At 42.2% G+C, this 13,759-nt stretch overlaps 1 protein-coding gene across 5 annotated transcripts in view; it reads left to right on the top strand.

Moving 5' to 3' along the window:
* The window catches only part of DOCK5 (dedicator of cytokinesis 5), an 89,756-nt gene that overhangs the window by 68,666 nt on the left and 7,331 nt on the right, over positions 1-13,759 (top strand). For 4 of the 5 annotated variants that reach the window (XM_085208461.1, XM_085208460.1, XM_085208458.1 and 1 more), the window contains 12 exons: positions 463-552; positions 1,333-1,437; positions 3,054-3,195; positions 5,512-5,593; positions 5,799-5,883; positions 6,505-6,591; positions 6,724-6,900; positions 8,656-8,739; positions 9,448-9,585; positions 9,686-9,852; positions 10,331-10,508; positions 12,842-12,983. In XM_085208461.1, coding sequence (XP_085064587.1) covers positions 463-552; positions 1,333-1,437; positions 3,054-3,195; positions 5,512-5,593; positions 5,799-5,883; positions 6,505-6,591; positions 6,724-6,900; positions 8,656-8,739; positions 9,448-9,585; positions 9,686-9,852; positions 10,331-10,508; positions 12,842-12,983 — 1,477 coding nt within the window. The remainder of the gene's footprint in view (positions 1-462; positions 553-1,332; positions 1,438-3,053; positions 3,196-5,511; positions 5,594-5,798; positions 5,884-6,504; positions 6,592-6,723; positions 6,901-8,655; positions 8,740-9,447; positions 9,586-9,685; positions 9,853-10,330; positions 10,509-12,841; positions 12,984-13,759) is intronic. The other variant, XM_085208459.1, reaches the window with a different exon arrangement.

Below are 13,759 nucleotides of genomic sequence, written 5' to 3'. Positions count from 1 at the left end.
ACCTGTGGTTTTCTCTTCTTTTCCTGGCTGGTGGCTTTTGTTACTGGTTTGGTGGTTGTTTTGTTGTTTGTTGTTTTTTTTTTTTTTGCATTGCAATAAATATGTTTTATCTGGCTGATACCAAACTTGTGTTAGTTGCCTTTTGGCTGGATGGTTCTATGAAGTCTAAACGAGACAGACCCAGGGATGCCTGGTGAATGGGATGATGCAGTGCAGGAGGAGAACACCTGGGCTTCTCTAATTTACTGATTGACAAATGTGAAAAGCTGTGTGATTATGACAATCATTGGCAAAAAACGTACAATGTGGAGTCGAAGAGAACATTGGCAGTGCATTAAACTGCTGTGTGAATTAAAATCAGCTGAATTTTTCTGTGACCTGCCTGTGGTGGTGAATGCTTTTAACTGAATCTTTTCTTTGTGCTCTTCTTCCCCTACTTCCCTCCCTTCATCTTCCTTGGAGATGTGGGAAAAAGCCATTCAGCTAAGCAAAGAGTTGGCTGACATGTATGAAAACAAGGTTTTCGATTACGAAGGACTCAGTAATGTCTTGGTAAGGACTTTTCTCTCTATTTTTTGCAGGCTGCTAATTGCTTAAATTAATATCATTGAGCAAGATAAGCCCCAGGTAGGATTATGTTAAGAACAAACCAACATATTGACCTTTCCAAAACCAGAGGGGCTATTTAAGAATGTTTTCTTAACTTTTTTCTGTCTTTAAGAGTATGAGGTTTTGACCTTGCAATTAGCATGACGATATTGTGTGAAGACGTTTAGCATCCTTAATGTTAATCAAATAAGCTAACATTTGCATAGCGTGTTATCAGGCTCCATAAATTCATCACTTTTTCATTCCTGCTGTAAAATTGCTGTGCATCAATGCAGACCTATAGAATGGCCCTGGTTCTGAATGACTTTTTTTAATTGATAAGAATGTAACCAGATGGTCTTTATGTCCTTTCATACGAGAATCATCTGCCCAATATTATTTCTGCCAGTTCTCTGACATTTGTCGCCATTTGTGTCTGCTCAGCTTTGGAATATGTTTACTTTTAATTTGTGTTGCACTGGTGAAAGATTTCAAGTATCCTTCTGGAATCCCAAAAAACATGGCATTGTTCTGCAGACTGGGAGATGGAGTTGATTCTGGCCCAGGCAGACCAAATATTTAACCAAGTAAATGGATAAATATTGTCTGTAAGGAAAAAGAAATGGTAGAAAGTGTTCTGGAGGGGAGAACTGATAGATCAGCTCTTGTCACTGGGAATGTGAGCTGCAGTCTGGCAATGTCATTGGGCACTCCGGAGTGAAAATGCTGACTTTTCTTTTTCAGAAAAAACGAGCTACTTTTTATGAAAATATTATGAAGGCAATGAGACCTCAACCAGAGTACTTTGCAGTTGGATACTACGGTCAGGGTTTCCCCTCCTTCCTCCGGGTAAGAGTTGTTCAGAACTCAACATCTGGAGTTGTGGGTACCCTAAAATCCAGAACTCCCCCGGGGAGATTCAGATGCCAAACTCTTTTTGTCCTTTGAATGCTACTGAGAGATAGGAATCCCTGAAGTATTTCAAAACTGTTCAGCATAGAAAAAAAGACAAGTTAGTCTGATTTTTTTGGTATTAACTGCTTTATTAAAGTTACTGTAGTGCAGTTGGGTCTGTTAGATCGCTGTTGTGTTTACATATGAGCTTAAACAGAATCTACCTTTGGTATTAGTACCCTATAAATACTTCAGAATTATTGTTGCTGTTAGAAAAGGTGCAGCTTGTAAAGAGCTTGCCCATCTCTTTTTAGTCTGAACTTTATTTTAAGGACAGGGCTCATTGCATTGCTCAAGCACATTAGTGAGAGTGTGGGTCCCACGCAGAGGAATTAAAATGCAGAGATGCTTCCTGTTTGCTGCTGAGCACTGCTGGAAGTGTGCTAACCGTAACAGGAGAACCCAGCCAAAGTGAGTCAGATGGGCAGGGTGCAGCATACTGGAACATTTTCCCAACTATTATTTAAAATCAGAGAACATTTACATTTCCAACCTGGAGTTGTTTGAAGCTGCTGTCCTTAAATCAAAGCCTAGTTTTATTTAAAAAAAAAAATATATATATATATATATATGTGTGTGTGTGTATGTTAACATAGAACTGTGGAACTGGATGGCATAGTAAAGCTTTTGTCTTTAGGTCATGTTTTTGAATCCAGTTCTTTCACAAACCACCTCTGCTTGGTGGCCAGTATGAAGAAAAATGTGCTGTGGACTTCTTTTAAGTACAGAACTTTCATGGCTGGTCGTTTTGTTTGGGGTAGCTGGAGAGAACCAGGTGTAGAAGTCACAGAGAGGTCCTTCAGTTGGCTCGTACCAGAAGATGGCAATCACACAATGGCTTTTGCTAAGGATGGATAGATAATCCTACTGCTGAGTTCTACCCTTTAAAATCAGTTCCTGTGTCTTTGCTGTCCGTGTAGGGCACCCCAAAGATGTTTTGCTGTCTGATAACAAGCCTGCAAGTGTGACTTGAGGCATGGAGGGAGATGTGCACTCCATAAAACATGTTATGTCGTGTGCCCAAGCATATCTGAATGAATGAACACGCAGTTGCTGTCAGTGGGGCAATCTCTGTCCATCAGTCAAACACACTGTTGAAACCTCCTGGTGGATAAATGGAACAAGCCTGGAACAGCAGCACTGTCTGTGGTGAGCTATAGGTGTTGTGGCTTACCAATGGCAATCGTGTCCAATATACATTCTGGAAAATATGCAGCACTTCAAAGCAAGTGGGATAAAGCAGAATTGCTAGAGAGCATGAGCATGTTCCATAACACTGGTGTGTGGAATATTGACTTTCTAGGCAAATATGAGGATGCCAATGCAGTGCCTTGCTCCTGTGAGCTGCTGTGTTGTCAGTTTAACCTGTGTTTATTCTCTCATAATTTCCTACTGTTAAACTAGGAGAAAATCTTTCATATAGACCTCTGTCACTTCTTGATGCGTGTTTGGAAAGCTCTTTCTCAGTGCTTTTGATGTTAATTCTGTGCTTTTTTTTCTGCTGCCCACAGAACAAAATTTTTATCTACCGTGGCAAGGAGTATGAACGGAGGGAAGACTTCAACCTGAAGCTCCTCACCCAGTTTCCTAGTGCTGAGAAGATGACCAGCACTGCCCCTCCAGGAGAGGAGATCAAATCTTCTCCTAAACAGTGTATCTTTTGGTTCTAAAATGCTTTGACACGCTCAAGATCTGTCTCCTTCCTGGAATTATGGAATTACTAAACAACGGATCAGTAAGCAAGGGATTTAGTATTCCAGGAGAACCTTGGAACAGACACAGTGCATGAAAATAAGATGATCCAGAACTGTAGTGGTCAGCTTAGACAGGGAGATGACTTGGCGCTGTGAGAATTAAATGAGTTGCTGTTGGAGTGAGGGCTTTGTATGTTGCAGAGAAGGATTTCTTGTACCCTTCTCTCAAGCAAGTAGTGCTGACTGCTGTGTGTGTGATCCACTTGGTACGTCCAGGTGGAAGACATAAATTACAGGCAGTGAAGGTGGGAGGAGGGAGCTATGCTGTCTTCTTGCTTGCAGTTCACTAGCTTTTATGAAATGCCTGTTGTTTGTTTTTTTTCCTCCTATAAATCGCTTTGTAAGAAACATGAAATGATTTCTTTATTCTGATGAAAGCTGTTGGGTGAGCAGCCCTCCTTTTTCTTACTCCTTTGTGCTGGTTGGACAGAGTGCTTGCTAGGCATAAGATCTTTCTCTTCTGAGCTTGCCCAAATGCAATTGAGTGAAGATGCTTCAAACTCTTCTGTTTGTAACTTCTAGTCTGTGTCAGAAATGCTCCTGGAAGACACATGTTAGTGAACACCAAGCTGCTAGGCTGCTGGCCTGTGTTGTACAGGCCAGGCTAGAGAATCTGATGGTCTACTTTGCCTTAAAAGTCTGTGTACAAAGGCGCAACTCAAGCAGTGATACCAGATGCTTCCCTTGCACTAAGCCTGCCAAGCACTCAATCCACATAGGAAATTAAAATTCATTCAAGACCAAACTTGGTATCAAAAAATGCCTTCTCTGTTGTTGCTTTGTTTCAGCTACTTCCTTTGCATCTGTTTGTGTTTGTTCTAATGGTTTTGGCTCGAGATGAACCTGAACTGCAAGATTTGGATCCAGATCTGAACTCTCCCAAAAGTTTGGGGGTGTTTGGTTCCGGGTCTTTGGCATAGCCCCATTATAAAGGGGAGCAGCTGCATAGCTTGGATGTGGTACAGGTCCTTCTCGGACTTTACAAACACCATCTGAAAAGATGAGAGGTTTGAGTGCCCAAATCACTGTTATATTAGGCAGGGCTTGAAGGTTCTGTAGTTTGTTTTAATTTCATGTTTGTTTGGTTTTATGCTGGAAACCTCCTTGGTCTTGGGCTCTTTTTAACTTTTGCTTGTAATCTATTTCCCTGCACTTGTATGATATAATGCCCTGTGCTTCCTTTGGTTGTTTCGTAACAGTGTACTGGAGCTAATTAAGCTGTTCACCATCTCAGGGAATGCCTGCACACACAAACTGGCCACTCTTCCACCATTTTGGAGCTAGAAGCTGTATAGAATGCTTAGCAATGGCACAAAGCCCAAGCTAATAAGCTCTCCTGAGAGAAGGAGAATATTAGCTTGGGCTCAGTGCTTGATCGACTGTAGCTGTGTGGTTTTGGTCAGGTTGGCAAATATCCAGCTGGCTCTTCAAAGCGGGCAGAATGACCTTGCCTTTGCTTTCAGAATACCGTATAGAAATATCCATGGTGGAATAAAGGATGTAAGGGGCTACCCTATCCACCAGTAAAACATTGCCTCTTCAGAGTAGGATTGGCAGGAATGCTCTATTAATGTGAGCCAAACTGTCTGTACTTCACTTTTCCATACAGATTTTTACTTACATAAAGCCTTCAGTGCAGTCCTTAAAACTGAATATTGCAGGAATAACATTGTGCTTGGGGATTCTGTTACTAATTTGTCTTGAATTTCTGTTAAGGTTCTCAGATGTGGAAGATGAAGATGGCATAGGTGTTCATTGGTTAAAAACAAGTCGCTTTATTGATCTAGGAATTGCATGGGCAGCATTTGCACTGTCCTGGAAGAATCTGACAGATAACTGGGCAGGTAGAGGGAGGAGATGGATGCATGCATTACAGAACCTTGTACAGAATCCTGTCCTCCTGTCCCTGAGGTAGAAATCTTTAGCACCCAGGCTTCCCATGCATTTCACCAGGGGAATTTATCTAGTTGGAAGCATTCATTTAGCCCTTATCTTTTTCAGGACTTTTAGTTCATGCGTAGCATACTGACCACAACAAGCAATGTGATTTCTGTTATCACTGATCAACACTAAGTATTTCTCTTCAAACGTGACAAGAGCATAGGGAATTATTGAGAAATCTGATGTTTGATGAAAACAGAAAGGGCACTTTTCTCCCCCATTCTCTTTTCCCAAAAGAATTTGTAGTTTTTCATCCTTAACTGTAGCATCTCAGATGTGCAGTGCTTTATAGTGAAGCCTGTGATGAACCTGCCACCTAATTATAAGGACAAACCTGTTCCTGAGCAGATCCTAAAGTAATTTCTTTTCCTTTTCTCTCAACACGTCCTCTGTATTTTTCTCAGTGTAGTCACTACACTGAGATGGAGTGTCTGTTTGTCTCATGTGAATTTGTATCCTGTTCCAGTCTAAACTTAATTATTTTTGAGGGGCAACAGAAGAATAGTGATGTAAGGAAGATGGGTGATGAGAAAACTCACTAATGTCTCTGCTTCTTTGTAGCTACTACAGAGCAAACGAGGTGCAGCAGTTCACACACTCACGACCATTCAGAAAAGGAGAAAAGGACCCAGAGAACGAATTTGCTGTGAGTCCTTCAGTTTTAGTGCCAGCTGCCTCAGTTGTCTGTGCTGTATGTGAAAACAAAGATATGTGAATGCAAAGATAATGTGATATACTGAGGTATTCTATACCTGTGCTCAAGTCCTTGATGTGGGATCCACAACTACTGTGTTTTTTAACCATAACATTCTACAGAGTGTGGTCTGGTGTCTGCTGGTGCCTGCTATTGCCTGTGGGTGATGCAGCTGTCCTTAAAGAGGCCAACATTTGACTATGAAGGATCAACTTCAGGCCAACTTTTAAGCTGTGCAGTGGAGAGTGAGCCTTGGGTGTAGGTTAATAGCATATTTCCTTGCTGTCTGTGAGGCATTCTCTGGCTCACATGTAGTGGTTGGGCATATTGCATTCGACTCTGGCTAAATGTACCATAATCGTGTCTCTAGTAGTGGTTTATGTGGAAGACAACTGCCTTCTGCTGCCTGTGTTGATACCATTTCTTGCCAAAACCCCACTCAGTGAAAATGAATGTTATTGTGTAAATCTTGCCAGCTTAGTGCTGGAAGCCCACGTTCCATGCTGTAGTGCAGAAGAGGATTGAATTGCAAGACCAATGTTTTCGTTAGATCTTGTAATTTTTTCCTTCCAGACTATGTGGATAGAAAGGACAACCTACACGACAGCGTATTCGTTTCCAGGCATCCTCAAGTGGTTTGAAGTCAGACAGGTTTCAACGGTGAGTTCTGCACATAGGTTGTTTTTCACCCTCTGTGATCTTTCGTGGGATGAAGTCTTTCCAGACTCAGGGCTATCTGTTCCACCAATGGTAGGGCACACCAATAATTTGTCTTCTCCTACTTTCTCCCAGGAAGAGATCAGCCCATTGGAGAACGCCATAGAAACGATGGAGCTCACCAATGAGAAAATCAGCAACATTGTCCAACAGCATGTCTGGGACCGGAGCCTTCCTGTGCATCCTCTCTCCATGCTCCTCAATGGGATCGTGGACCCGGCGGTCATGGGGGGATACACCAACTATGAAAAGGTCTTTTTCACATTTATTGGTAGCTCAGTGTGACTTCCTCAGTGTTGGAGGTCTGGATTGAAGCGTGGGACATCAAGGTTGAGTTTTCAGCAGTTACTCAGATGTAGTGTTGAGTGTTTCAGTGTTAAGTTTTAGTGGTGTGCACTGCCACAGAGTTAAGGAGTAGGCCTCCTCTTTGAGGCCATATTTACATTGGTGGTGATAATGTGGCCCTGCCTTGTGGGAGCGTGGTGAGGTGCTTAGCCCAACGAGCAGTGCAAGAAATAGAAGCCAAATAGATAACATTTGTCCATTAATACAGAATGGAAAGGTAAGTGAAGATTTTTCTGTCCAGCAAATCATCTCTCATTACAGTGTTGCAGAAAAGAGCACGTATTTCAGGGGGAAAAAGAAGAAAAAAAGAGAGGGAATGTTTCTCATCCATGTTTATTCAGTTATTCAGTTGACATGGTGTGAGTTCCTTCCTTCTGCGACGTTAACTTAAGCTGTTTATTCCCAATATTTAGCTATGATCTCCCGAGCAAGAAATGCGTTGCTTATTTCACTGAACTGAATGGATGGTGTTAAAAGATGTTTAATTCCTCTCAAATGTGTTGCAGTCACACAAAATGAAGTGAAAAAGTTGAATAGGAGAGGATCTGAAATATCTGGGGTATAACTAGAGCTGCATGCTTCACCAGTGGTGAATTTGGCCCTGAATCCTCCCATTTCACGAATTAAGGTTGACATAAAGTTTAGAATTACGAAAGTGGGAAAGCAGTTAAAACTAGGAAACACAAAGTATCTGTAACCACATCTGGAAATACTCATTTCTGGTTCACATTTTCCTATTTCAACTAGAGATCACTGCAGAACATTCGGCTTTTGTGGGCGGCTAAAAAGTTTTAATTGTTTCATCGTAGCCAAAAGCCAAAGTCTGCATTTTTAACATGTGCCTCCTTGCAATAATTAAACACTTTCAAGAAAAATCCATTGGGACTTACCCAGCCATCCCTTCGTGGCTCACCTCCTCTTGACATCCTACGCCGAATCCTACCTCTAGCCCTGCAAACACTTGTGCATGCAGTCCAGTTAATGGAGTGCAGAACTTAGAAACACATGCAAAGGCTGAAATAGATCAGAGAGCGTGTTTGGAAACCAAGTGGAAAATTATAAAGGATTTTATCTAGGAAAAGAAAAATGAAATTCTTCTGACTGGGAATTGTGATACATCTCAGTGCGATGCTCTGCAGCACATGGGGTGAGTTGGCACAATTTTAGCATTTCAGTCGAGGGAAGTCTGTATGTTTTTGTTCAGCTTTTAAACCATTGCCAAATTCAGTTGGTCTGAAGGCAGATACATGGGAAGTGTGGACTAAGGGTGCTAAACTGCGAGTCAGAATCTCAGCAGTCTTATTTCTACTGTCTCTTTGTAGCAAAACCCATATGAAAGTGTTGTACTTCAGGATTTAAAGGTTAGATCTCAAGGAATCCATAGGGAACACTGTTCTGTTCACCTTCCTGAGACTCCAGTTCTTTGCATATCTTTGTGTACTGTAGGTCATTGAGTGCTGAAAACAAGGTGAGAACACACTGAGACTGATTCTGCTACTCGTGTTTGGGTGACAAGTAATGTAGCTTTGATTATTCAAGCCAATACCAGCAGAAGGGAGTTTTGTAACTTACAGTTTTCACTGACAATATAATGAAATCTTCATTGAAAAGCTGGCTTTGCAAACAGCATCATGTCTAAATCATCTTCTCCCTTTGTTTCAGGCCTTTTTCACAGAGAAATATCTTCAAGAGCATCCTGAAGATCAAGATAAAATTGAACTGCTTAAGCAATTGATTGCTCTACAGGTATCACCTTGGCAAAGATAGAGATGTGCTATGTATGAGTGCAGGTGTTTTTCCAGCATCGTTTTTGGAGGGAGAAAATGCAACTGGATACTCTGAGAGCAATCTCTATATGTGTAGAATTGATTTTTATTTTAAGAGTAGTCATATTCTAAAATTGTGGCCTAGAATGTTGCATGTACACTTACAAAACATGTTAACTTTTCCTGAAGTCATTAGGCCTAATGTTTTCTCAGCCTGACCATTGAAAGTTGTCTGTTTTCATCTGCATAGCAATGAAAAATTGCCCTAAATTTGCAGATCTGTAAATGGCCCCACAGACCAGTTTGTGTATACCTCTGATCCAGCAGAGTGCAGGTGAAGCTGCTTCACAGTCACACAGCTCTGGAAGCTGAGCTGTGATGCCTGAATGTTTAACGTGCCATGTTTCCCAAAGCAGAATATGGAATCTGAGTGTGGAAGAGGGAACCATTGGTGTAGACAGGGTTCGTATTTCTTGGTAATACACACACAACTCAAACAGATGTCAGGTTATTGTAGTATCACAAGTTATGAGTCAGTAACTGAATACTTTGATTGCTTTTTTCTCCTCTGCAAACTTAAAACATACTGATTCAAGTCCTTTGCTTGTATCTGTATGACATGCATAGAAGATTCCTTGCAGGAGATCAGATTTGCCCTTTCATATCTTTATGTTGCTCCTGCTCTCAGATGCCATTGTTAGCAGAGGGAATAAGAATCCATGGCGAGAAGCTGACAGAGCAGCTGAAGCCTCTGCACGAAAGACTGACAGCCTGCTTCAAAGAGCTGAAGAAGAAGGTGGAGAAGCAGTACGGTGTAATAACTTTGGTAAGCAAAGTCTGATGTTTTGCCTCGAAGAAACACGACTCTGCCCATACAGCTTCTGAATTCACATTGTGTGATTTGTCATGGATGTGTTTCTCTGCAGCCTCCCTCCCTGACCGAAAGGAAACCAAGCAGGTCCGGCTCTGTCGTGTTGCCCTACATCATGTCTTCCACGCTGAGACGGCTCTCTGTCACATCTGTGGCCTCTTCTGTGGTCTCTACATCTTCCACGTCATCTGATAGCACTTCCTCCAGGCCGGGTTCAGATGGGTGAGTAGTCAGCCTTTGGGTAGAGATATGCCTTTGCTAGAACGGGTTTGTTTCTTTCAAAAGATGAGATTTGCCTAACGTAATTAGAAAAACCTGGTCTAGTAGCAGATCTGGAGGTTGGTGGCCCTGCCTGTGGCTGGGGGGCTGGAACTTGGTGATTGTTGGGGTCCCTTCTAACCCAGGCCGTTCTGTCTAATTCTATGAATTAGTTACTCTTAAAATGAACGGCAGGTTTAATCATAAAATGCCTGTCTGGCTCCCTCTGCCAGTGGATCGCACTCTATCTTTAAAAAAAGAATAGTCAAAATTGCTCAAGCAACTGAGAAGAACAAATTTCGCTGAAAATTCCATGGCCCTAGTTCAGTTTTTCATGGTAATCTGTTCCGCAAAATAAGAGAGAATGGATTTTTGACAGAACATGGAATGTCTGATGATGGAGTAATATTTTGTTCTTTCACTCCTTTGGGGTGGGCTGAAGATCAATCCTGGAGCCTCTCTTGGAGAGAAGAATATCAACAGCTTCCAGAGCTGAAGAACTGCCCGTGAAAGAAGATGGTGATAACAGGATTTGCAAACTGAAGCGGAAGGAATGGAGTATCAGCAAGTCTCAAGTTATCGTGGAGAAGGAGCCAGAAATGGAACTGACTTCCAAAATGGTAATGCAACAACAAGAGAAGAACAGCAGTAATAAAATCCCAGCAGGAGATTTGTGTTTCCATTCCTTTCAGCCATGTTTGTCATTGGGAATTTCATTAAATAATGGGAGGGGTTCAAATACCAAAAGCTTGGTCATCTGAGTAATTCCTGCCTTTTTATTTGGAATATTTGTGTCACAGACCAATCTGCAGTTTGACTTAAAGTACAAAAACTGGAAGCATGAGACACTGATGTTTCATCTCAATTCTCTCATTTCTTCTAGGAGATGGAGGACTCCAATACACTCAGAGCTGTGTAGAATTGTTCTGTTTGTATTGGAGCAAGCAGATATTGCTAGCCCACACAAAAATGCAGCTGGCAAGCCAGATGTTCAGCTGCTGTCAGTCAGCATCACTGCACAAATCAAATGTACTGCATCAGTTTGGTTCTTTTGGGAGATGAAAAAAGATGGTATGCTAGTTAGGTCATTAGCTTGGCACTTTGAGAAACAGGTTTTCCAAGTCTGCACTGTGCTCCAGACCTCCTGCATGAGAGCAGGAGTGTTTATTCTGTGAGAAAGGTTTTTGCAAAAGAAGAATAAAAGAGAATTACACCCCTATAGCTAAGGCTGCGTTGCACTGTCAGAGAGTATGCAATAATGAGACGTGTTAGTATTTAAGCTGGTGGCTCAGTGATAGTGATTTGACACAACACAAGTCGTATAAATAATAAAAACCCATCAGCTCCTCTGATTCCCTTTTCTTGACCAGGCCTCAGCTGGATCTAGCAGGAATGGGTTATGTTGCTATAGACTGAGAAATTCTCATCAAATCTGAGCGATGCTGCCAGGATATTTCTGAAAAGGGGAAGTGTAGTTCTAGAATCTTGCCATTTGGTGTTGATAGGAAAATCTGGGATTGTAAATATTAGTGATTCAGGAGGCCTGGCCCTCTGCCTTTGGAAATGGTGCTGTTGAATTAAATGGGTTTAACCCACAAACTGTGAGGTCAGCTGCTGATTGCTTCATTAAGTAAAGCTAGATGGAAAGTTTCTGGCAGAAAGCCTGTATTATTGACCGGTTCCCTGGGACAGTAAGGCAAGTGTGTGCAAGACTTTGCTTTGCAGAGAGCTGAGAGATGCAAACCAGAACACCCACCCACCCTTCCCACCATCTCTCTGAGGACATGTTGCAGGTGTGATAAGCTTACAGAAGTATATGAGCAGTTAAGGGTTATACTCATGCTGAGGAACGTTGCAAAGTATACAGAAAGCTTTTTTTAATAGCTGGTTTGTTCCATGTCTGCGTTGTGCAGCACAGGAATCAGGCAGAGTGATTTTATGCAGCTCTTGAATAAGCTGTGTGGGAGCCAGAAAGCCAGAGGGAACCAAAGGCTTACTGTATGTCCAGCAGCTTTGGGCTCTGTTCGTTTTATATTCACTGCACACCAATGTGCACTCCTTAATGTGCAGTGAGAATTGCTCAGTGAGAATTGATCTCCAGGAGTTCAGTGAGTTTAATTACGTATGTAAGCATCACAGCCTTCTCTGTAAAGCAATAAATAATACTTAAAGAGGTTTGGATATGTTCAGGACTCTCCGGTCCATGTTCAGAAAGAATAAATTTCGCCTTTGTCTACTTGGCTGGAAAGTCCTTTTGGCTGCCTCTGTGTTCAGGCATGCAGTGCTGTTAGGAAACCTGGGCATGGGGATTGAGGTGGAACTCTGATGGCCGAATGAAGCTTTTGATGTCTCTTGTCTTACTGACACTTTTAATTAACAGCACTGTGAGGAGGCAGGTTTGCTAATTGGAGGCACTCTGAGTCGACCTGGCCAAAGCACCACCTATCACTGCAGTTACCACCAAGCTGAGTGTGGTGTTGGGTTGTCCACCTAAGGACCCCTGCACAGCTGTAGCACTTGTGACAGTTGGAGTGGCTCAGTTTACCCCTTGGCAGCAGTACGTAGATGTCATTACAGCCATTTAACAGTCAGCTGGTCGAGGCTTTGGGAAGAGGTCCTCAAAGATGCTGGGTGCCAGCTCCTCTTTAAACTGGCCGTAGGTTTCCTTCCCTGGCATCTTCCTTTTTTACTGTATATATTGATGTCATTAAAAACTGTTTAATATTGCTACCCGTTTCCTGAGGTCCCAGAGAATTCTGAACGTGTCACAGGAGCACAGTGGATGCCTTTTGAGATGGCTTAGCCAGAGTTGTGGTTTCACCTGAATGCACCTTTCTCTCTTACACACAGCTCTCCTGGAGCATCTTGGTGCCTTTGTGACAGGTCTGATGATCTGATATGTGTGCAGCAACTTTGCTGACTCCTAAAGGCTTTGTTTACTCTTTGTTTTAAGCAGAGCACGTCAGGAAAAGCTCAAAGGCCAAAGAGTCTTCAGTTAGGAGACAACAGGCTGACTTTGCTTCAGAGTTCTTCTCTCCAGCAGTCAACGCCTCTCAGCCCACCACCCATCACTCCCAAAACCCCAAGAACCCACAGTAAGTTCTGCAATACAGCAGTTGAGCAGTATGGGTTAACGTAACTTTGCTGAGGTCACCTCACTGGGAAGGGAAGGAGGGAAGTAAATCAAGTGGGATGATAACAAAACACACTGTTGGAACACCTGCAGTGAATCCACTGAAGGGAATTGCATCGATGCTGCTTGGTCACTTTGTTTGGGTTCTGAGCAGGTTTCTGGCTGAATAGCACAACCCTGCAGGCTTTGTTAAACATTTTAAAGGAGATAATGCTCTGCAGCTTGAGCACTCACCTAGGTAATGTTACACTTGAAGGAAGAGTTTATCTTGAAGAATTAACAAACCTCCGCTAGGCTGTGTCATTAATTCTGAAGCAACATATGAATAAATGGCCAAGGTAAAAATGCAGCTGTATTCTCACCACTCCTGGTTTCCTTGCTGTTCTTGGTGTGAAGTTTCTCACTCTACTACTGCTCTGTTTCTTAAATTGATAGAAAGTGATATGTAGGATCTTCTTCTTACCTGGATATAAATTCAGAATCCAATGTTTCTGAATAACAAAGTGAAGAGCATAAAACCTGTATGGGAGGTTTAAAACAAAAAATATTGGGGTAAGGGAGTAGGGAGGAGAGAACCAGGAATACAAACAAATGTAGAAGTAATACTAAAAGAGAGATCTGTGAAAGGAATACAAAACCTCATAGCAAGCAGTTCTAATTGCCATTAGTAGCAGGACAGCTTCCCAAGAATTCTTCTGAAGTTTCAGTACTTATCTACCCCATCAACTGGAGTTAAAA

This window comes from Meleagris gallopavo, chromosome 24 (assembly GCF_905368555.1).
Source record: "Meleagris gallopavo chromosome 24, MGAL_WU_HG_1.1, whole genome shotgun sequence".
NCBI lineage: Eukaryota > Metazoa > Chordata > Aves > Galliformes > Phasianidae > Meleagris > Meleagris gallopavo.
The sequence above is the reverse complement of the archived record's forward strand: the minus strand, read 5'-3'. Positions and strand labels throughout refer to the sequence as shown.